The sequence below is a fragment of the Panthera uncia genome, chromosome B4 (genome assembly GCF_023721935.1).
Source record: "Panthera uncia isolate 11264 chromosome B4, Puncia_PCG_1.0, whole genome shotgun sequence".
In the NCBI taxonomy this organism is placed as follows: Eukaryota; Metazoa; Chordata; class Mammalia; order Carnivora; family Felidae; genus Panthera; species Panthera uncia.
Window position 1 is genome coordinate 37095452 of NC_064809.1, and position 24460 is coordinate 37119911.

Genomic DNA, 24460 nt, shown 5'->3' on the forward strand with positions numbered 1-24460 from the left:
TCACGTGACGGAGCGTCGCCAATCGGCAGCCGCCCTTGTCTCCGTGTTCCGGACTCGAACGTCGCGGCGGCGGAGGGGAGCTGAGGCCGGGAAGCCGCCGGGCTGGTAAGGCGGACCGGCTACCGGCTCGTGGGGAGAGAGCGGCCGTGGGCGGCCCGGAGGGCTCAGGGGGGCTCCCGCGGCGGGGGGCGGGCGGGGACAGCCGGGGCCCTCGGCCTGCTCTCCCTCGCGTGTTCCCGGTCCCTACCCTGATCCCGCCCCCGACGCCGCTCCTCCCGCCTCCCTCTGGCCTTTTCCAAAATCTCTGAGGCCTTGGCTTCCCCGTAAGGGGACACCGTACTCCATTCACCTAACGATCGGCTAGCTATCTCGACTAGTCGCCTAGCCTATCATCTCGTTTCAGCTTCCAACATCTTAAATTCCACACTATAAAGCTCTTTGACTAATGTAGTCAAGAAATTTTGTTGAGCACCTACTATGTGCCAGGGACCTGCTAGGATACAGTGGCTGCGGAGATTCTTTTCTTACCCTGGGTACCTGTAATGGGAAGAGAGGACAGAACAGACGGTTTTGAAGAATCAAATAAGTAAAAGGAGAATTACAGCTGTGAAGGGATAAATTAGAGGTCACTGATAACTGAGTATCTACAATAAGATCTTACCTTAGGTAGGTCAGGAAAGGCTTTTCCGAACTGAAGCTTGTTGGGAGATCTGATGTCTTTGTGCAAAGAAAGGAGTGAAACCCTCGAACCAAAAGGATTAAGGTGTGCAAGGAGGTGGTGGGAGGAAGATTGGTAGGTACAAAGGCTAAAGACCATCTGAGGAGTCTGAGCTAACAGGCCTGAGTGGAGTGTGGTGTGAGATGAAGCTGGAGCCACAGGAAGTAGGACCTTAGCCGGAACTGGGGGAATTTGGTCCTTATCCAGAAATCAAACATTTTAAGCAGAAGTGAGTCAAGATCAGATGATGCATTCAGGGCATTTTGGAGTGGATTAGGGTAGACCACTTAGGCTATTACAATACTCCGGATCAGAATTGTTGGAATTGAAGGGTGGTGGGGAGAGAAAGAGAGTGACAGGGGAGAAAGGGGCATTATTGAAGACCTACTTAAGAGGTAAAATCGTCAGGGCTTGGTGCTGTTGGATGGGGAGACAGGAGGGAAATGTCAAGGTTTCTGGCTGCATCACTACATGAACGGTGATACCATTCCCTGAGCAAGGGCCTTGGAAGGTAATCACCTGTGGAGCGGGTGCAGGGGAAATGATCACGAATTCAGTTTTAAACGTATTGGGTTTTGAGGTGCATTTGAGTCCTCTGGTTGCTGTCAAGTAGGCAGCAGGTATATGGGTCCTGAGCGTGGAGAACTCTAGGCTGAATATATAAATACTTAAGTCACCCACTTTTAGGTGTGAACTGATTGCCTAAGAAAGGTGTAGAGTAAGGAATGTTCTGAGGCACAGCCAGAGGGCAAGGTGTTAGATAGTGAAGGGACTGATCCGTGATTGTCACATAAAGAGGGTGGATATGGATCTATATAGGTTTGTATGTTTGGTTTCTGGAAAGTGAGAATATTTTCTTTGGTGTCTCCCGGCTTCCTTGGAAGTAGGAAGTAAGGTCATTTGTTAAGAGAGAAGGGAAATGCCACTTGGGTGGCTCAGTTAAGCACCCGACTCTTGATTTTGGCTCAGGTCATGATCTCATGGTTCCTGGGATTAAACCCCCTGATGGGGCCCTTGAGTGCAGAGCCTCCTTGAGGACTCTCTCTCTCCTCTCTCTCTGCCCCTACCCCCTCTCGTGCTCTCTCTCTAAAAATAAATAAGCATTTATTTATTTATTTATTTATTTATTTATTTATTTATTTTAAAAAGAGAGAATGGGAGTTCTGAAGTTTTAAGAAAGTGGAAACATCTTTTTTTTTTTTAATGTTTATTTTAATTTTTAACAGAGAAAGACAGAGCATGAGCAGAGGAGGGGCAGAGAGAGAGGGAGACACAGAATCCGAAGCAGGCTTCAGGCTCCAAGCTGTTAGCACAGAGCCTGACGCGGGGCTCGAACTCACAGACCGCGAGATCATGACCTGAGCCAAAGTAGGATGCTCAACCGACTGAGCCACCCAAGTACCCCTGAAAGTGGAAACATCTTAAGATAATCATTGCGGATAATGAGCTGATGAAGGAAACATAATAGGGTTGCTGTTGAGCACCGTAGTGTCCATTGCAGGCTGGCTAATGTCACCACTTTTGACTGGAGCCATTGCTATTGCTGTCAACTCTCCCCTGAACTCCTGTAGCAACTCTTTAGGTTGTCCTGCTGCCTTTCTCCACGCCCGCACTCCCCAACACACCTTTTCTCACAAACCACCTCACGTTATCTTTGAAAAGTGTAAATCACATTATGTCCCTTACCTGTCCAGGGCCTTGTGGTGGCTTCCTATCACTCTAGGAATAATTCAATCTGGAGTCCTTAACCTTGCCTGTGAACCCATTCACATCTGTTACTGCTCTCCAGTTCAGCCATGCTGACCTTACTGTTTCTTGAACAAATCAGACATATTCTCACCTTGTGATTTTTGGATTTACTGTTCTCGAAGCCTGCAGTATTATTCACTCTGCCTTTCTATTGATTGCTTATTCTCCTTTTTTCATTTCAGGTATTTGCTCAAATATCACTTTTTTTAAAAAAAAGTTTATTTATGTTGAGAGAAACAGACAGTGCAATAGGGGAGGGACAGAGAGAGATGGGGAGAGAGAGAATCCTAAGCAGGTTCCGCACCATCACCACCGAACCCGATGCAGGGCTTGAACTCACTAAGCTGTGAGGTCGTGACCTGAGCTAAAACCAAGAGTTGGACGCTTAACTGACTGAGCCACCCAGGCACCTCTCAAATATCACCTTTTCAGTTACCTTCCCTGACAACCCTGTCTAAAGGAGCACTAAGTAGGCTCAACCCCTTATCCTGTTTGACTTTTCTCCATAGTCACTTCCCAACTAGGATGTAAGCACCATGAGGGCGGGGATTTCATTTTGTTCTCTGGCATATATTTCCAGCACCAGGAGCACTGTTGGTACTCAGTAAATATTTGTTGAGTGGCCGAATGAATGAACAAGTAGATGTATGTATTACCTGTGTTCTCCCTAAAAATGTTTAGCTGCTGAGGTAGAGAGTTTGTCCTTCCTTTTTGCTTTCCCTATATTTCCACGGCCTAGTGACATAAATCAGAGCAGGTTACTTTTGATTGTTGGCTGTATGAATGCATCACGAATGGCCAGTCTGCCCTATTGCCAGACTTTCCAGGATGCCCGGCTGTTCCTCCCATTCACTGCTCTGTTGAATTCAAACATCTTTCCCACTCACTCTTCCACTGATGAAGTTCTTATTAAAGTTGATCTGGTTACTAGAGTCCGTGGACACTTTTTTCAGACTTTTTATTACTCTGTGGGTCCTCTTGATCCTTGATCCTGCCTCTGTCTCTAGCCTCCCATCTCCACTGACACAGCCCAGATTCAGGCCTCATCGTTTCTCACTTAAGTAACATAGCAAAACCTCCTAAACTGGTCCCTGTATTTCCAGGGTACTTCTCTCCTTTCCCACGGTTGCCAGGATGATCTGTCTAAAAGACAACAACCAACTGTGACATTTATGAAACTGCTGAAAAAATTGAACATATCTGGATATGTAATAATGTTAAAGAATACATATATGTAAGGTTTATTCATGGGAATGGTACAAAGACTGGGAATGTCATATTTTCTTCAAAATAATACAGGTGTAGGGAGGTGGATAAAGGGCGTGGATGCATCCAGATTGGCTATGGGTTGATGGTTGTTGGAGGCTCATTATATTATTCATTCTGCTTTTGTGTATGTTCAAAATTATCTGGAGTAAAAAGTTAAAGAAAAAAATCCAGGTGTGATCACATCCTTCTGCTTGAAAATCTTCAGTGATTCCTTAGGCTAACGTCAACTCCTGTGGCACTCCTGGCTTTTCTTATCTGACCCTGACACCAGGTCTAGCCTCTCAGTTCCTATATTCATCTTTTCATACCCTGTGTCTGGCTACATAGTCTGCAATACCCTGAATTCACAGTGCCCTTTCAAGTCTCTGGGCCTTTGTATGTGCTGCTCCGCAGCCCAGAGGGCCTTGCCCTGTCTGCTTTTTGGCTTTCTGTAGCCCTTTCATACTAGGTCAGATATCATCCTCTCTAGAAAGTCTAAAAGCCTCCTCTGGAATGAGTGGAAGCATTCTCCTCATTATTGTAATTGTCTCTCTCCCCCTGCTGGACTCTCAGCTCATTGAAGAAAGGGACAGTCTCACCTATGAGTCCCTACAAGTACTTGGCACTTGATAAATGCTTGTAGAATCAATGGTTCTTCATCTTTAAATTCCCAGCACCCAGCATGGCACTCAACACGTGCTTGGTCAATTGTTCATTGACTGAATGTTGTTGAATGTGAACTACCGTGTTTTTACTTGGTGTAGGAATAGGAAGCTGTGCCCCCCAAAGTATTGAGGTAGGAATGATGGTTGATAGAACTGGCTGGCAGAGTATGAGAAAGAGCTGGGGATGGAATCATCGGAATTATTTTTTCCCAGCTTTTGTTTATTCTCTGCAGGCATGGGTCGGAATCGGAGCCTGTACCCCGACCTGACTACAGCTAGCATGATGTGGTTATTAACCGCTCTTCATTCACCTATTGATGCCTCCCAGAAAAAAACGCCGCCAAGGGTTCCAGAAAGCCCAGCTGCTATTCCAACAACCACCACTGGAGGGCCCCAAACACCACTACGGATCTGCACAACTTCCCATCACTCACACTAGACAGGTGGCCAGCAAGCCCATTGACCACAACACCATCACTTCCTGGGTAGGCCATGGGATTCTAACTTTGACTTTTGCTCATTTAGGCTTCTCAGGATGCTGACTCTTCTGCCCCTTGAACCAGGGCCTCCAAAGAATAAGATTCATGGGGCAGGGACAAGGAGGCAATGTACTCTTTTTGTCATCAGCCGTCTTCTCTGGTATATATCTTTTCTAAGTTCAAGCTGAGGGCTGGTTGGAATTGGAGTCTTTCCCCCCACATTCTTCTTAAAGAGTTCAGTATAAAAGTTTCATTAACCAGTAGCTGGGTGAAAAAGCCAGACAAATGGCAGAATGAGTAAACAATGAGATTATTCCCTGAGCTTCATGTGAGAGGTAAAATATTTAGCTAGGCACTATATTTACTGTTTCATAGAAAATGGCGTGTCCTATTTTTTGTTTTTAAATATTTGTTTATTTTTGAGAGAGAGAGAGAGAGAGTATGAGTAGGGGAGGGGCAGAGAGAGAGGGGGACAGAGAATCTGAAGCCGGCACTGTGCTGACAGCAGTGAGCCTGATTGGGGCTCAGACTCACAAACTGTGAAATCCTGTCCTGACCCAAAGTTGGATGCTCAACCGACTGAGCCACCCAGGTGCACCATGGCATGTTGTGTTTTGACAGTTTCGAAGCGCTGGGAAGAGAACAGAACTACTATATTTCAGGGAGGTGGTATAGCCAAGGGCCAGACAAAAGCAGAAATCTTCACGTAAGAGTGCTTGATTAATAAAACTTGTTGAGGATTGCTAGGAAGAACCATAATACTTGCTTCGGAGTTGTAGAAGAAACTGAAATGCTAGAATCCTGTGGATGAGAAGAGGAGTGAGCATTTATTGAGAACTCATCACGTGCCAGGTCTTAGGCCAGTTGCTGTCCATCGACTCCCTACTCTTGCATCCATCCATTCACTTTCCTGGGGGCCTTCTTGGTGCCAGGCACTCTGCTGGGTGCTGGGGATCAAAGGCGAAGAACACTGCCCATCTCTGCCCTCAAGGTTTAAAGATAATTAAGCAAATTGCAGCCATGTGGTGTGATAACGTGAAGGTGGCATTGTCCCCTTTCTTACACATGAGGAAATGGAAAACCAGATTGAGTAACTTGCCCACAGCTCCTATCCCTTTCTCTTAATGTCCCATTAGACAGATGTTTTGTTTTGTGTCCATTACTATAGTGGGCCCCCATTTAGATTCTGGTCTTTGGATGTAGTTTCCTCCTTCAGGTTCATACCTGGTACCTAGCCCTCCTCACTTCTTTTTGGTTTTTGTTTTTGATTCTTACTTAGGTTTCACCTCAGTTTGATACAACAGGAGAAAGCTGGTTCCCAATGAACCAGAAACACCATCACCGAAACCAGGCAAGACTTTCAAGTCGGAAATCCATCACCTCCAAGTTTCCACATCTAACATTTGAGAGCCCCCCGTCTTCCAGTTCAGCCACACTTGGGATCCCCTTAACCAGGGAGTGCGCCAATCAGTCAGAAAAGTGCATTTCTGGAAGGCCCTTAGTTCCAGTGCTCAGTCCTCAAAGCTGTGGGGAGCTGTCCACACATACACTTCAAAACTTACCTTACGTGTTCATTCCACCTGATATTCAGACCCCAGAGTCTTCGTTTGTGAAGGAGGGGCCCATTCCCCCAGATCAGAGGGAAGATAGCCTTCCAAGTGGCTCCTTTCACACCAGTACTCCCAAGACCCCAGGGCCTGGGCCTGTTCTAGTTAAAGACACTCCTGAGGAGAAGTATGGAATCAAGGTCACATGGAGGAGACGACGCCACTTGTTTACTCACCTCAGGGAGAGAGGGAAGCTGAATAAAAACCAATTCCTTGTGAAAAATTCACTGGATTTCTCAGACAGCAGCAATCTCAAGAAATTTTCATAGAGTTGCTAAATTACTTTTCTGGCTCACAGAAGTGTATGTCAGAAGAATAAAATGCAAATACTGCCAATAACATCAACAGAAAAAAGATAGTTTAACTAGAGACTTGGAGTCATAAGGGAATTTGATTCCCAGCTTTGCTTTTTAAAATGTCTTTTCCTAAAAAGTTTTTAGTGTCATAAACAGTTCACTTCAAATTTTTCTTCTATTAACTGTTTAAAATTTTAAAGTATCTTATAGTAACTTTTTAAAATGTTTGTAAATGGTTGCAGAAAGGTTTTAGAGAACCCTGCTCCTGATTACTGATCATGCAGCAATACTGCCTTCTCCACAAAAGGTCTTCATTGTTTTTTTAAGCCACTAATTAATCCTCTAATCACCCCATTCAACCTAATTCATTCCACATTTTTGAGTACCAACTCTTGTGTCAGGCTCAGCGGCAGCTTCCTTTGTGACATGTTGGATGGAAAAATCAAAGCAAACTTTGACATTTTAGAGCTGAGCAACCTTTTTAGACCTCTGCAACCTTGCTCATCTGCTAAAAAGTCAGGATGAGGAAAGGTGCCAAGCCCTGTGTTAGTGAATACAGTGGGATCAGGAGCAAAAAAAGGGGACAGAGATGTTACTTAAGCTTGCTGTGTTTTGGTTATATTTCCATTCAAACAAATCTGAAAATACCACACAGGGTGGGAAACTGATTTCTTGTAATGATTGTTTAAAATATGTAATTAAATATGGAAACTTTTTTTTAATTTTTTTTTTAACATTTATTTATTTTTGAGACAGAGAGAGACAGAGCTTGAACGGGGGAGGGGCAGAGAGAGAGGGAGACACAGAATCGGAAGCCGGCTCCAGGCTCTGAGCCATCAGCCCAGAGCCTGATGCAGGGCTCGAACTCTCCCACTGTGAGATCGTGACCTGAGCTGAAGTCGAATGCTCAACCGACTGAGCCACCCAGGCGCCCCAAATATGGAAACTTTTCAGAGAAGACTGCTTACCATAACTAATGCGGAACTACCCAGTCAAAAACTGCCTCCATTGCCCTTTCGCCAACACAGATAGCGTCTCCTTTAACTGCAGCCATTCAGCTTTAAGAACCTATTCTGTTCAGCCCGAGCTGAACAAGCAGGGATTATTTCGTTTTATTTTATAGATGGGGATCTGAAGCCCAGATAATGAACTGTGTTTAGGGTCACACAGTGAGTGGAGGCTGACACATCAAGGCGATGCTCTGCTCTCCCAGCTTGTGCCAAGTCCTGTGCCTCTTAAGCGAACCCGATGTGGAAACAGCTGACCTCGCAATGCTATAAAATGCGATAACTTTTGCCAGGATATTTTGTACAGGTTATAATGATATGTATAAGTTGGTGGTGAGAAGGCGGTGACGGTTGGCGACAACGTTTATTGGAAACGAGAGTACATATTTAGATAGCGGATCTCACGGGATGTGGATGTTTGAAGATCGTTCATAGGCTGTAGAGAAAGATAAATGGGAAAGGTTCCTAGAGTCTGTAGAGTCGGTCTAGCAATGCTCTAAAAGTCTGGGCTGGAGGAAGGGGGCTAAAGTTTTGTTCAATTGGAGTGAGAGACCAGGTAACTATGAAAGATGCATTTACCCGGGAATGACTGCCATAGTGGGTACAAGTGTGGTTCCCGGAAGGCTCTGGTGTCAGGGGAGGGGCCGGACTGCGACGGAGTCGGCGGAGGTCTATGAGTCCTAACATTACATAGACCTCTGGAAGCGCTCTGGGTGGTCTTTGGGTAGACACTGCTGGGATGTGGGGAAGCCGCTCCGTGGGTGGCGGTTAGGGGGATGGGCCGCTCTTCCGACGAAGTGACTTCGCAGCTGGAAGCCAACACTGCTGAAGCGAACACATCCCTCCGCCCTCGGCCCCTTCCCGGTGCCGCGGTCAGCGGACCCAGCCCTACTGGCGCGTCGCCAGAGCTCCCGCGCAGGCGCCTTTAACTCCTAGCGCCTCCGCCCCTTAGAAACCCTCCCGCATCTTGGGGCGGCAGCAATAGCCAATGAGAGAAGAGCGGTGGGCACGAGGGCCAATAGGCGGTGGCGACAGTGCAGAGTGTGGTTGCCAGGGGGCGGGGCCCGGATGCCTGCCAGGCTTGCCACCCTAGCAGCGGAGTCGGGGATTGTGGACGTGGTCGCCACTTCCTGAGCTGCGGGGATGGAGGCGTCGCGCTGCCGACTCGGACCCCGCGGGGACAGGTCCGAGAGGGGTGATGGCTGGTTTCGTCTCGAGCGGGGCGGAAGAATGGAGTGAGACTGTGGCGCTCCTCTCTGGGAGCTCTGAAGAGAGAAGGCGGTGGGCTTGGGTTGGGGAGGTAGGGACAGATTTGGCGGCAGGAGGCGAATCCCCTAACCCCTTCTCGAAGGTGGAGGATCCCCTTTTTATCGGTGGGCGGTAGGAGGCAGCGGTTCTGCAGCCGGTACTGAGAGCAAAGACTTTGTGTTCTCGTCCCTGCTTGGGAAACTCTTGGAGTTTTGGTTACGAGCTCGCCTTGCTCTCTGTGGGCCTCGTTTACTCAAAATGTTCGGTATTATTGCTTCTCACGCACTGCCGAGCAGTGTCATCGTAATTGAAGTGGATGAAGTCTTTTCTCGGGGTGTCGCAGGGGAAGGCTGTGGGTGATATTTAATCACTTGCTCTAATGCCATTGTTTTTGGCAGGCGGTGCTGAATTCTAGAACAGAGTCCGAGAACTGAAAGTGCAAAACTGTTCTTTAGCTTCTATCTATCTGCTTTACAGTAATTCTTATTTAGGATTGTTCGTCTTATTTGTCATCTACCATACCCCTTGTTTGTGCTTCTTTTTCTCTGCGGTTCCCTTTTTTCCTGCCTCCGCCAGAGGGAGAGCCTGGGAAATACAACAATCTGAAATCTCAGTCTGTCAATTTCTTGTTAGCTAGGTTAATGAAAAGTTAACAGGGAGCGGCATGAAATCATTGGCTTCAAACTTTGGTATTGTCTGAGGATTGAAATCATACACGCCAACTGTATTCCCCGCTTTTTATTCCATTACCAAAGCAAATAAAGATGTAGCGTGTAATGATTTAGTCTGATGTTTAGTAGATATTTAAGCAATTCTAAATCATTTAAAAAGTCACGAAGGAGGTGTTGGGGATAGAGAACGCCCATTTTCCTCTTTTATCTTTTTATTTACGTGATAGCTGCTCTCTGAGAAATTTCTTTGCTACGCTTTCTTTTTTTCAAGATGAGAGAAAAATAACTCACGTTTTCCGACATAAATATGGAAGTGCTAGGAGGAGGTAGAGCTAAAAATCAGCGTCTTCGTTGAATTCAGATGGTATTTGTTCACTTGTGGGCATTCAATAAGTTAATTAAATGAATTTACGGAAGTAAATTTCATGGGTACCAGATGTTGATATATGACTCATGATTTTGGGGGGAAAAAGGAATTGACTTAGAAACCGAGACCATGAGGCAAAATGGTTTTTAATTTATTGGACCTGAAGTTTAAAGGGATAATTTTAAAGTTTCCCTCCTTTTTCTTCCCAAAGAAAACAGCTCTTTAATTTAAAAGCAGACATCAAAGGAGAGTGAGTCACCAAATGTGTCTCCTGCCCTAGGTAATTTTAAGTGCAGTTTCTATCACTACTTAACTCAGTTGTTGCTGAGAGGGAGTGGAACATCTCTTCTATTTTGGCTTCAGGTTGTGTGTTTAATGGTTTCAATGAGTTTTTGGTATTAATACATTTCAGTGTGAAGTATAACATCTGACTTTTAAGTTTCCTGTGTTTTTTTTTTCTTTGAATTATGTGACTGTTTTCCCATGAAACAGATTTCTTTTTTTTTTTTCTAATTTTTTTAAATGTTCATTTATTTTTGAAAAGAGAGAGAGACACAGTGTGAGCAAGGGAGGAGCAGAGAGACAGGGAGACACAGAATCTGAAGCACGCTCCAGGCTCCAAGCTGTTAGCACAGAGCCCAATGCAGGGCTGGAACCCACGAGCTGTGAGATCATGACCTGAGCTGAAGTTGGATGCCCAACTGACCAAGCCACCCAGGCCCCCCCCTCTTTTATTTTTAAAAATTTTTAAAGATTTCTTTTCAACAAAATGGAAAAATTACTAACCCCAAATATTTCCTATTTCTGAAATATTTAGTGAAAATTGGAGATGGAATTTGAAACAACACTCAGGACCTTTGGTGAAGCTAGGCATTTTATAGTCTAGATTCTTTGGAGATGCTTGTGGTTGGTTGTAGAACTTGAGCTCTTTCTGGCCTTTTATTCCTGATAGATAATTGAAGGTATGGCGAGAGATTTCTTGGTGTGATGTGACCTTGCAGCCCTGTTGATTTAGAAAGTCATCTCTGGTTTATCCACACGCCATGCTTTCTCTTTAGAAATATGAACAGTAGTAGCTGGAGGTTATGTATCATCCAGGCTTAGTATCCTCTCTCATGTTCTTTCTTTTTTAAATGTTTCATCGGATCAACTACTTGTTGACAAATAAAGAGACTTACTCAGGGCTTAAAGATACTCAGATTATCTAATACAGCACTGCAGTATGTTTGGTAAATATTAAAAGCTCCCAATATCAATCATGAATGTATTTTTCCAAATGTGAAAGCTAAATACAGACTTAGAAAGGAGAGAATAATCCCTGCAGTAAATTCTCTTTTTTCTAAGATCCTTCTGTTCCAAGCAGACAATTCAGACAGTTTTTGGAATAGTTTTTATTTCTGATTTCTCTTATTTTTTCCTATGGAAACTCTGTTTTCCCTGCATTTGTGCCTGTTGAAAGAAAATGGTAACGTTTCTGCTTACTAAGGGGAAAAGTATGCTTGAAATTACTCAAGAGGAGGAGTTGAAGTTGCTTGCTTGAGGATTTTAGGACTAGAAGGGGACTTGATAATTCCCCTAGATCTCCTGTTTGAGAATAGTGGAATTATTATGGCTTCTTTAAAACTAGAATTTCTTGCAGTCTGCTTTTGCTTTATTTTCTCTGAATCAATTCACTAGAAATAAGCTCTTTGTTCTACTGAATCTGTTCTGCCTCATCAGACATCCTTACTGTTAGTAATAATGAAAGCTGCAAAATTTTCCTGGCCTGGTTACAACTTAAATCCACTTATGCTTGAGAGAAGACGCCCTATCCACATGCCGATTGATGTGCTGTCTTTATTCACTTACTTTAATACCTGGTATGAGGCTTGATAATGAAGATTGCCATGTCTGTCTCTGCCTTAGAACTTCTGTGAAAACACGAATGATTAGCATTGTGTCATATGCGTCACCAGAACCCCCTGGAAGACCACAGTTCTGAAGAGGGTTAGAGTAATGCTTTTATTTTTTATAAGATGGCATTTGCTGTTTGACCGCATGGTATTGTGGGAGGCACTGGAAACTTCCTCTGGGTTCCTGAGTTCTAATCCCAGCCTTTTCCCTCTCTAGCAGTGTGATGTTGAGCCGCACATCTCCTTCTTTGGCTTCAGTTTTCTCCTCTGGAAAATGAGGGCTTCCTTGGATGCCCTAAGTGATTTATAACGAATTAATAAATAGCATATATATATATATTTAACAGCACATGGCTCAAATTTCAAAAGGTACAAAATAATTTTCAGTGAAAAATGTGTCTTATTGTCTTCATGTCATCTAGTTCATTGATGGGCGTCTTATGGGACCTTTCAAAGATATTATATTAAAAAATCTTCAAATATTCTTTCCCCACTGCTAATACTGTGGGGATGATTTTGAGTTTTAGGGTAAAATATAATTAACTAAACTCAGATTTCTACTTTCATCATTGGCAAGATGTATTTTTAGAATATGAACTATAGCAGGGCGCCTGGGTGGCTCAGTCGGTTAAGCATCTGATTCTTGATTTCAGCTCAGGTCATGATCTCACAGTTTGTGGGATTGAGCCCCGAGTTGGTGGAGCCTGCTTGGAATTCTCTCTCCCTCTCTCTCTGCCCCTCCTCTGCTTGCTCTCTCTCTCTCTCTCTCTCTCTCTCTCAAAATAAATAAATGAAAGCACTAAAATAAAATTTTAAAAAATGACCACATTAAAAAAAATATATGAACTATATAGTTACTGCAAGTTTTAATTTTTTTCCTGTAGTAATTAAAGTATGGAAAATAGAACTGTAAGAAGAAAACAAAGATTATTTTTCAGTCTTCAGGAAGAATAAATCATTGCTATTCAGCTTTTCAGGAAGAAACTTCGATAAATCTGCAGTTTGCCTTTGATTTTAGGTTTTAGAATGAAACAAATTTAATAGAGGATTGACCTGTTTTCCCTATTCTAACAGTTTAATTTTGTTACAGCAATGCCATATGAGCCAGAGACAAAGTAGAAAAGAGTGTTTTGGCTGAGTAAAGTTCTTAAGCTGTGCATTAAGGGAAGATCTGTCAAGATAAAATGATCAGTAATAAGGGCTTACATTTGGGTAGCTTTTGCAGCCTTCATAGTGTTTCACTCATTTGATCTCTTTTGAGCTTCATAGCCCTGAAGAAAGCAGGGCTGTCGTTGTTATCTTCATTTTATAGATGGGGAAGTTTAGGCTCAGAAAGGATGTGATGTACCTAAGGTCACATGACCAGTAAATGATGTAGTCAGAGGTAAAATTCAGAAGTAAAATCCAGGCTTTTGATTTCTTCTTTTTTTAAATATTTTAATTTATTTCTGAGAGAGAGCAAGCATGGAAGGGACAGAGAGAGAGGGGGAGAAATGATCAGAAGCAGGCTCTGTGCTGACAGCAGCAAGCCTGATGCAGGGCTGGAACCCATGAACTGTGAGATCATGATTTGAGCTGAAGTCAGCCACTCAATCTGAGCCACCCAGGTGCCCCTGAGGGAAGTCTCCTCTTCCCTCCCCACCCTCCATCCCCCACCACTTTTCAAAATATCTATTCCAAATATTCTGGATGCCATTTTTACATATAAATGATAACAACAGATGCTGATTACATTCTAATTATTTTTAGGATGAACAGTTGAAATCAGATGTTTTAGTGAAGTACAAATGAGTATTAATTTCATCCATTGTAAAGGGAATAGAAATACTTCTTTGGTATTGTTAGACACACACACACACACACACACACACACACACACACACGAATGCACTTTCATCTCTACCCAAGAAATAGAAGGGAAATAAGTAACATTCCTGAAGAGAGAAATGTAACCCCCAAGGAAAGGAGAATCAGGCAAAAGGTAGAATGAACTTAGATTCTGAGTAACATGCCTTTTTAGATCTAGAAAGAAGAAATGAAGTTTTTTGACTTCTGAATCAAATTATGCATTTAAAATAACCTTTCTGATTGGTTCACTCGAAAGAATGTTGTTGCTTTTGTTCTGTGGAACATGCAAACGGAGAGGGTTCATTCTGAAGTAATTTTCCTTGCTGCATTATTTGGGGACAAACTGATGATTTAATCAGCTGCCAACTTTTCCTTCTCGTTGCCTCTATCCCCAAACAATTCCCCCTTCTTTCTGAAGGAAAGAAATGGGCCCCACTAAATGGGCCTCTTAGGAAATGGATTTTCATTCCCTAGGTTCAATTAAGTTAGTTCCAGATTGTGGCAGTCCTTCAAGTAGAAGACAGCTGAGACTAGAATACTAAAATTCGTCCTCAGAGGAGGAAGGATAGCTTTCAAAGGAGTCTTTTCTAGCAGTTCTAATTTGACCTTTACATACCTTTCTCCGGAAGCAATGTTTTGTTAGAGCCAGAGGTATTCTTGGTGTCTCAGTACATGTGAAAATATGGCCTTCCAATATTAACATTTGGGATTTGGACAAGGCGAATCTATTTGTCAGTTGACTTAGAGAAAATTACTTTATTGATAGCTCTTGCCCCAACTACCTGTCACCGTAATCAGTTCAGACCATGAAATCTGATGACTCTTTTTCACTTGTATATACTATAGTCCTTTCCTCCCATGGGTTTCTTCAGCGTGCATACACTGGGTTGGAAATTCTGCTACCTAACAATTCAAATTAACTGGCATTTTGACTGAAAAGATTCTTGGCAGACTTACTGAAATACCATGGTAGTGAAATTCCAGACTCTGCTGACCGTTTGAGTGTATGTGGTCGGGGTGTGGGTTAGCATGCTGAGTTGTTCCACTTTTTGACCGTTTTGAATAATACTGCTATGAACATTAGTGTCCAAGTCTTTGTGTGGACATATATTTTTATTTCTTCTGCATATATACCTAAGTCGAGTTATTGGGTTATATGGTAACTCTATGTTCTACAACTTGAGGGGCTATCAGACTTGTTTTCCCACCAGCAGTGTGTTAGGGTTCCAATGTCTCTACATCCTCAGCATTACTTGTTATTGCTATCTTTTTGATTATAGCTATCCTAGTGGATGTGAAGTAGCATCTCATTGCGCTTTTTTGGATTTGCATTTCTCTAATGATGAATAATGTTGAGCATTTTTTCGTGTGCTTATTGGTCATTCCTATATTTTTAGAGAAATATCTGTTCATTTACTTTGTAAACTTTTAAATTGGGTTGTCTTTTTATTACTTAGTTGTAGGAGTTCTTTATATGTATTCTGGATGTGATTCCCTATCAAATAAATGATTTACAGATATTACCTCTTGGTCAGTGGATTGCCTTTTCACTTTCTTTTTTATTTTTTTATTTATTTATTTTTTTATTTTTTTATTTTTTTTTTATTTTTGGGACAGAGAGAGACAGAGCATGAACGGGGGAGGAGCAGAGAGAGAGGGAGACACAGAATCGGAAACAGGCTCCAGGCTCCGAGCCATCAGCCCAGAGCCTGACGCGGGGCTCGAACTCACGGACCGCGAGATCGTGACCTGGCTGAAGTCGGACGCTTAACCGACTGCGCCACCCAGGCGCCCCTTCACTTTCTTTTTTAAAAAAATTTTTTAGGGGCGCCTGGGTGGCTCAGTCAGTTAAGCATCTGACTTCGGCCCAGGTCGTGGTGTCACAGTTCGTGAGTTCAAGCCCCGCATCAGGCTCTGTGCTGACAGCTCGGAGCCTGGATCCTGCTTTAGATTCTCATTCTCCCTCTTTCTCTGCCCCTCCCCCGCTCATGCTCTGTCTCTCTCTCTCTCTCTCTCTCTCTGTCTCTCTCCCTCCCTCAGAAATAAAAGATTTTTAAAAAATTTAAAAAAATAACTGCTTCCAGCTTTTCTGATATAGAATAATGATCTCAGACTGAGTAATCTTGGTCTGCTATGTGCTAGACATATTGTCCCATTTAAGCACATAACTAAGAGGAAATTTAAATGAGACAACCAAAGAACAGAGCAGAAGTCTTTATCATCTCTGGTAATGTGTAAAGCTAATAGGGTAGGTACTATTTTATTAAGTCTGTGAAAAGTTCATACACAGTTTTAAACTGAAAATAAAGTTTTTTTTCATTAAAAATGATTTTAAGTTTACAGTAACTTCTGTTCAGATTATTTCTCATGGTTAGGCAGGGTAACTTAGTGATCCTTTCTCAGTTTCTTAATTATTTTCCATAGCCATACAACTATAAAATGGGGACAGTAATATCTAATTTTTACCTACTTTGGAAAGTCCAAAAGTAAGAGATAATGAATTAGAATATTTCTTTAAGGCATACTTAAAAGGAGTTTTTTCATCTAACTTTAAAATTAATTTATTTATAAACATCTGTTTCACGCCTTCCATGTTCTAGACATCATGTGCCATTGCCAATGTTGAGTAATGTTAGAAAGTACTGATGTTCATTAAGTTTCTTTTGTAATTTTGCTTTTCTTTTGAGTGTTCGAAGTGGTCTCTCAAAAGTCATAAAAGAAATTACTGTGGGTGTCACTTAGCTTAGCAGAGGCACTGTTTTGGCAGTTGCTCTGTTGTGGTGAAAACAAGAGAATTCCCAGGGAAGTGTAGAGTGCGTCTCCTGACAGCACAGCCATAGCATAAACACCCTATAACTGACACTGATGTGGATAAATTTAGCTTCAGTACTCACAAGCTTGCACTTGAACCAGAAGTATGCACACATTCCCTTAACAGATCTCTCCTAAAAGCATCAACTGTATTGCTAACACAGCACGGTGCTCCTGTGGTTGTTCTGGGGGTTCATGTTGCTAACTGGGATAATGGCATCAGTTTTGATTTCTAGTTGAAAAATAATCAACAAAAATTCTCAGGGTCATGAGTTCAAGTCCCACATTGGGCATAGAGCTTACTTTAAAAAAAGAAAAAATTAGGGCTGACTGGCTGGCTCAGTCAGTAAAGCATGCAACTCTTTATCTTGGGGTTGTGAGTTTGAGACCCACATTGAGTGTAGAGATTACTTAAAAAATAAAAATAAATAACAACATTTACAGTCATTTTTTTTTTCATTTTAAAATGCAGCCATTTAAGAGCCTTCAAGCATATTTTGAGTGAACACATGTAGCAATTAGTGGAGATCAGACCAGTGTGCTTATAATTGAGACATGGGGTTGAGTAATACATAGCAGAACATTGCTGGATCCTATATTAATTTCAACCATTTATAGTTTCAAATTGTTTTATTCTTAGTTACACCTAATGAGCTAAGAAGTTGACTTAATAGGGTTACCTCGGTGGCTCAGTCAGGTTGTGATCTCACAGTTTGTGAGTTCAAGCCCTGCATCAGGCTCTCTGCTGTCAGTACAGAACTCGCTTCAGATCCTGTGTCTGCCTCTTTCTCTGCCTCTTCCTCGCTTGTGTATGCACGTGCTCTCTCAAAAGTAAATAAACATTAAAAAAAAAGTTGACTTAATATATATTTTTAAAATGCCTTTACATGGTACTGTTACAGAAAAATTCAGCTTTTTCCTTTCTAGGTAGGGGAAAACCCAGTCCTTTCCTACTGTGTGTTTCTTCCCTGTTGTGTCTCCTCAGCTACTCACACAGAACACTTCTGACATTTCTGGTCCCCAAATGTGGGGGGTTTTGTCCGTACAGCAAGCAATTTCCCTGTGATACCAGGTGGGTTCCCTACAATTCAACTCAATTCTGACACTGTCTACCCAAGGTAGTGTCTGATCCCACAGATTTAAGGGCTGGGTCCCACAAGACTGTCCCCCCCCCCCCCCCCCAGTTTCAGATGTCATTCACAAGCCCCGGTTATCACCTGTGCTTCTGACCAACTGGCTGTAGACTGTATGTTCCAAAGACCTCTTCCTTGGGTTCAATTAATTTTCTAGAACTGCTCACAGAACTCAGGAAAACACTTAACATTTACCGGCTTATTAAAGGATATGATAAAGGATGTGGAAGAACAGCCAGATCAAGAGATACGTAGGGCAAGGCCTGGGAGGGTCCCAAGCGCAGGAACTTCTGTCCCCATGGAGTTGGGGTATATCACCCTCCCAGTGTGGATGTGTTTGCCAACCTGGAAGCTCTCCAAACTCTCTACTTGTGGTATTTAATGGAGGCTTCATCAGATAGGCATTATCAATCATGAATTCCATTCTCAGCCCTTCCTCTTCAAGAGAATGAGTAGCCGAGCTGAAAATGTCAAGCTTCTTATCAGGGCTTGATCTTTCCGAGCTTCTTACCAGGTGATCTGCCCTTCACAGGTACAAAATTCAAAAGGTGGAAAAGAGCACATAATGAAAAGTAAGAATACTTCCCATCCCCTACCTATTTAGTTTTCCTCCCTGAAGGCAACACCAAAACCAGCTTACTGTGTATCCTTCCACAGATATTTTCTGCATTTCAGATGAAATATCTGTATATATATTTTTCTTTCATAAATGATGGTAAATACTCCCCAATTTTCTGCACCTTGCCTTTTTCAATTAATAAAACATTCTTGGAAATTGTTCCAAGTTAGTATCCCTATGTTTCTATATATTTCCATATTTTATTTATATCGGTGCTTTTTTTTTTTTTTAAACAGCTGCATGGTATTGATTGTATGGATATGGTATACTTTATCTAATTAGTCCCTACAGATGAACATTAGATTGTGCTATCTTTTGCTGTTACAAATAGTGCTGCAAAGTCATGTAAAGTTTATAATCATACTGGACAGTTGGCTAAAGTTGGGAAATAATAAGTTAATAAGGAGCATATATTTCCCTAAAGATGAGTTTCTCTAAGAGTATAAGTTGAATTCATTAGTGATCAGAAATTTTACATTTCATACCAACATATTTTTTAATATTTCAAAAACTAATGTTAGAGCAAATATGTGATCATTATCCACAGCTGAGCTTATTTGTTAAGCTTATTTGTTAAAAAAATAATGGAACTGTGGGAGCTATTGGAAGGTTGGAGTGGGGGGAGGGAAAGAGTGGGAACTTGTGTCTCTTACTTTTTTTTTCTTACTTCATTGACACTAGGGGCGCCAGGGTGGCTCAGTCGTTGCGCGTCCGACTTCGGCTCAGGTCATGATCTCGCGGTCTGTGTGTTCGAGCCCCGCGTCGGGCTCTGTGCTGAGGCTCAGAGCCTGGAGCCTGCTTCGGATTCTGTGTCTCCCTCTCTCTCTGACCCTCCCCCATTCATGCTCTGTGTCTTTCTGTCTCAAAAATAAATAAACATTAAAAAAAAAATTACTTCATTGACACTATGATAATTCCTTATGGAAGGTTCAGAGTAAAAATCACTGCTCCCTCTTTGATGCATTATATTAACAGAGGCCACACATTTTATTTGTAGCTGCTTGAATTTATTGAGTGCCCATTATTATTTTATAAGTAGTAGGCCATTTTATTTTAACACAAAAATTTTCTTTAACATTTAATAATGTTAGTGTCATTAACTATATCTTTAACTCTTAACAAAACACATAGGCAAGTTAGAGATTCAGAAAATAATACAGATTTAATGCGTGCTTCCTATGTACCTGACACTATTCTAATCATTTTCTATTTATTATTTTGTCTAAATTTTATATAGTCATATGAGATAAAAATTATTATTATCCTTATGGTGTGCATGAGGTGGGCAGAGGTGAAATAACATCAGAGGTAGTAAGGAGCCATGATATTAAAAAGCCAGGGAATCTGGAGTCTGGATCCAGAGCCTGTCCTTAGTTTATTCTTCTGTAAAGCTGATTGACTTTACTTTCATTCTTAAATGTTTTATGAGATCGTTATTATTATCCCTTTTATTAGGGAAGGAAAATGTAGAAAAGTAAGATTGTTTGCTTCCATGTTTATGGAAGGCCTAAGGTTAGTGCTTTCAATTTAAGAGTATTGATAGGTGGGGCGCCTGGGTGGCTCAGTCAGTTGAGCATCTGGTTGAGCATCTGACTTCGACTCAGGTCATGATGTCACAGTTCTGAGTTCAAACCCCACATTAGGCTCAGCTGACACCTCAGAGCCTGGGGCCTGCTTCGGATTCTGTGCCTCCCTGTCTCTTTGTGCCCCTTCTCTGCTCGTGCTCTGTCTCCTTGTATCTCAAAAATAAATAAATGTTCAAAAAATTAAAAAAAAAAAAAAAAGAGTATTGATAGGTAAAGATCCTAGGGGGAAGATGATAGGTTTTTCCTCCTGGACTTTGAATAGCATAGCTGTTGAGCAATCACTGGTTTGACTATGGCTAAGACAGCAATTTATATGTTTAAACAGATTGTTCTTGTCCTTTCTGTTTATCTGTCAACCAAGAGGCTTTTTTATATTTACACTAACAAAACAATTCACAAGGAAGGGTGTGTGGCTTAAAAATATAATAGAATTGAGGTAGCAGGAAACAAGAAATGATCATTCACTCTGCTCTGTAGAGAGGAATTGTATTATGTTTCCATGACAGCTCCAGAAGGAACTTTCCAGGAGTCATGAGAATTATGGTCTGTGAATTTCACTGGTTTTTAAATTCAACTTTGGGATTCTTGTAAATATATTGCAGTCTTGAAATGCCCTTTCTCTTTGGTATTTTGTCATTTGATGTCCCATACAAAAGGGTAAAATTCTGTATGATGTTGATCATTGAAAGAATTGGTCAAGGGGCACCTGGGTGGCTCAGTCAAACGTCTGACTTTGGCTCAGGTCATGATCTCACTGGTTGGTGAGTTCGAGCCCCACATTGGGCTCTGTGCTGGCAGCTCAGAGCCTGGAGCCTTCTTCAGATTCTGTGTGTCTCCCCGCCCTCCGTCCCTCTCTCTGCCCCTCCCCCGCGCTGTCTCTCTCTCAAAAATAAACAAACATTAAAAAAAAAAAAAAAAGAAAAAAGAAATAAAGAATTGGTCAGGAAAAAAGAGAAGAAAGCCTCAAGAAACGAAGACCAGGCACTACATTTGGGGGAAAAAGGGATCTCTTCATTGGTGTTAGTAAAGGTCTGACATTTATTAAAGTAAATGTTTGCTGAGCAACTCTAGGGATGTGGGTAAAATGGGGACTTGGGGGTGGATACGGCAGCGGGGAGGGAATGCTTCCCTGTTCCCTTTTCATTGACTTTCCTAGTCCCTGATTCATCTATATCTTTTCAGAAGTTTATCAATTCACATCCATATTCACAGTTAAAAATGTTTATCATATGCATATAAAACAGTGAAAATAACTTACATGTAGTTCATTAAAATTATTCTGATTTCTTTGTTACAAATGCTGTGTATAATCTCACAGGTACACATGCCAAAATTCCTTGGCAGTGGGAAATAAGGAAGCGAAGGATGTCACAATATGACAAAATATTATGACTCAGTGATTGGGAATAAATGTATTAAAATATCAGGTGCTTTCATTTGAAAGGCATATGGGAAATTTAGACTTTTCAAAGGAGTTCTAAAGGAAAAAAATTTTAGAGAGAGTTGTATTTTGAAAGGGTCTAAAAATATGGAGTACAAAACCTTACTTTGCATTGGTTGATGGTATCATTGAAGGTAATGCCAAGAGGGTAAAAGGCAGTATCAATTCTCCTAAAGAAAATTACCTGTTTATGAATGTTTATATATATCCATATTTTTTCTTAGATCTCAATTCTGTGTCCTTTCTAAAAGAAAGTTTGAATTAGAGATGGCAGTTGTAACTGACCTATCAATTTGTGTCAGATCCAGTTTTAGGTGTCCTAGTATTCTTGGTTACAAATAAAATGTAAAGTAAAATATTCTTTCATATAAGGGTTGAGAGCATAAGCTTTGGAACTAGGCTTCCTGGGTTTGGATCCTGGCACTCTCATTTACTGATTGTGGGACCACATAATTTAGCTGTGCCTCAGTTTCTCCAACTGTAAAATAAAGGTTGAATTACTTTTTGAAAGGTTGAATTACAATAAAATAGCCTATACTGAACTCAGATCTCAGATCTCTCAGAGCCAATTAAAAATCCCAGGAGAGTCTGATTACTTCAGCCTTTATCAGGTGTGTATTCCAGTCTGTCAGTTTATGGCCGTGGAAACAGGCCTATACAGAATAATAAGCCGTATAAACATGTTCCAGACGTCCAGTCTTGTCAGAAATAGGGGATTATTTTGGGCAAGGCAGGAAGTTAAAAGCACAGTATTGATACTATCATTTTTTTTTAATTAATAGATTTTACTTTTTAGTGCAGTTTTATGTTTATAGAAAAATAAATGGAAGTATAGAGAGTTCCCATATAGCCCCTCACCCACCCACCCCATTTCCACTGTTATTAACATTTTGCATTAGTGTGATACATTTTTTATAATTGATGAGCCAATATTGATACGTTATTATTAACTAAAGTCTGTAGTTTACATTAGGGTTCACTCTTTGTATTGTGCATCCTGTGAGTTTTGACAAATGTATAATGGCATGTATCTACCATTACAGTATCATAAGAATAGTTTCACTGCCCTAAAAATCCTCTGTGCTCTACTTATTCATCTCTCCACTGATCTTTTTGTTGTTATTTATTTTATTTTTTAAAATTCAAGTATAGTTAACATACAGTGTTGTGTTAGTTTCAGATATACAATATACTGATTCAACAATTCTATACATTTCTCAGTGCTCATCAAGATATGTATACTTAATCTCCTTATTTTTTTCATCCATACCCCTACCCACCTCCCCTCTGGCAACCACCAGTTAGTTCTCTGTACTTAAGAGTCTGTTTTTTCTGTTTGTTTCTTTTGTTGTTGTTGTTGTTGTTGTTGTTCATTTGTTTTGATTCTTAAATTACACATAAGAATGGGATCATATGGTATTTGTCTTTCTCTGGCTGACTTCACTTAGCGTTATATCCTCTAGGTCTGTTTTTACTATCTCTGTAGTGTTGTCTTTTCCAGAATTTCATGTGGTTGGAATCATAAAGTATATACAGTTTTTTTAGATTGGTGTCTTTTAGCGGTGCCTGGGTGGCTCAGTTGGTTAAGCATCCGACTTCAGCTCAGGTCATGATCTCACAGTTTGTGGGTTCGAACCCCGTGTTGGGCTCTGTGCTGACAGCTCAGAGCCTAGAGCCTGCTTTGGATTCTGTGTTTCCATCTCTCTCTACCCCTCCCCTGCTTGCTCCCTATCTCTCTGTGCCTCTCAAAAATAAAGAAATGTAATAACAAAAAAAAAATATTGGTGTCTTTCACTTATCACTAGACCTCCATGCCTTTTTTTTTCCTGTGGCTTGATAGCTCATTTCCTTTTATCACTGAATAATAATCTATTGTGTGGATATACCACAGTTTGTCCATTCACCTATTGAAGGACATCTTGGTTGCTTCCAGTTTTTGGCAATTATGAATAAAGCGACTGTAACCACAATGAAAATATTCATGGGCAAGTTTTTGTGTGGACAAAAGTTTTCCACTCATTTGGGTAAATACTAAGAGCACAATTGCTGGATCGTATGATGAGAGTAGGTTTAGTTTTGTTAGAAACTACCAAACTGTCTTCCAACGCTGCTGTGCCATTTCATATGCCCACCAGCAATAAACAAGATTTCTCATTGCCCCACATCTTTGCCAGCATTTGGTGTTGTCAGTGTTTTGGATTTTAGCCATTACAAAATAGGGATGCAGTGGCAACTCATTGTTTTGTTTTTGTTAATTTGCCATTCCCTAACGGCATAAGATGTGGAACATCTTTTCATATGCTTATTTGATATCTGTATATCTTCTTCAGCAAGGAGTCTGTTTAGATCATTTGCCCATTTTTTAATTGGGTTGTTTTCTTATTGATGAGTTTTAAGAGTTCTCTGTATATTTTGGATATGACTCCTTTATCAGTTATGTGTTTTGTAAATATTTTTTCTCGGTTGGCATTATTTTTCACCTCTCCTGGCCTCTGCTTTTCTATGGTGATTTCCTAGTTGGCAGGGCTACACAGTGCCTTATACTGTTGGTTAGCGAGGCTCCATATCACCAGCAAGTGGTGATACTAACATTAGGCTTCCTAGCAAAATCCTCACATATGTATCACAGGATATATAGGAAGTTGTAAACTTCCTTTTTCTAATATTCGCCCCCTCCCCAATATAACAGAAGAACAAGAAAAAAGGAAAGGTTACTCCCAATTCTAATATCGCCTCTTTTTCCTGCGTTCTCTTCACTTTTCCATATGGGAAGTAGTAAACTTGATGATCTTTTGAGTCTACCACAACAATTTGCCACCTTTAAATTTATTTTCATATATTCTTAGCTAGTTAAATAAGAAATCCATATTTTTGTGTTTCTTTTATTAGTAAGATGGAGGTTTTGAAAGACTGTGGGAAATAACTCACTTTGTCAATAGCAGAGTAGAAAAGAGGTTCTCTTCTCTCTCTTCTCTCTACTCACTATTCTGTTGTCACATCCATTAGAATTACTGTTACTGTTACATTAACACCCTGTCCTTGCTGTAAATGCTGATGCTGTCTGGAGTGGACTGT

General features: G+C 41.3%; 2 protein-coding genes across 7 annotated transcripts in view; both read left to right on the plus strand.

The window, feature by feature from the left end:
* Positions 1-30: 30 nt before the first annotated feature.
* RHNO1 (RAD9-HUS1-RAD1 interacting nuclear orphan 1) lies at positions 31-7484 on the plus strand. The gene is made up of 3 exons (XM_049624901.1): positions 31-105; positions 4614-4865; positions 6139-7484. The coding sequence occupies exons 2-3, from the start codon at positions 4698-4700 to the stop codon at positions 6733-6735; spliced, it is 765 nt and encodes a 254-aa protein (XP_049480858.1). The 5' UTR covers positions 31-105; positions 4614-4697; the 3' UTR covers positions 6736-7484.
* A 1184-nt stretch (positions 7485-8668) lies between these two features.
* Positions 8669-24460, plus strand: part of TULP3 (TUB like protein 3) — a 64140-nt gene continuing 48348 nt past the window's right edge. For 5 of the 6 annotated variants that reach the window (XM_049624878.1, XM_049624881.1, XM_049624882.1 and 2 more), the window contains exon 1: positions 8960-9050. In XM_049624878.1, coding sequence (XP_049480835.1) covers positions 8968-9050 — 83 coding nt within the window. In that variant the 5' untranslated portion in view covers positions 8960-8967. The other variant, XM_049624879.1, reaches the window with a different exon arrangement.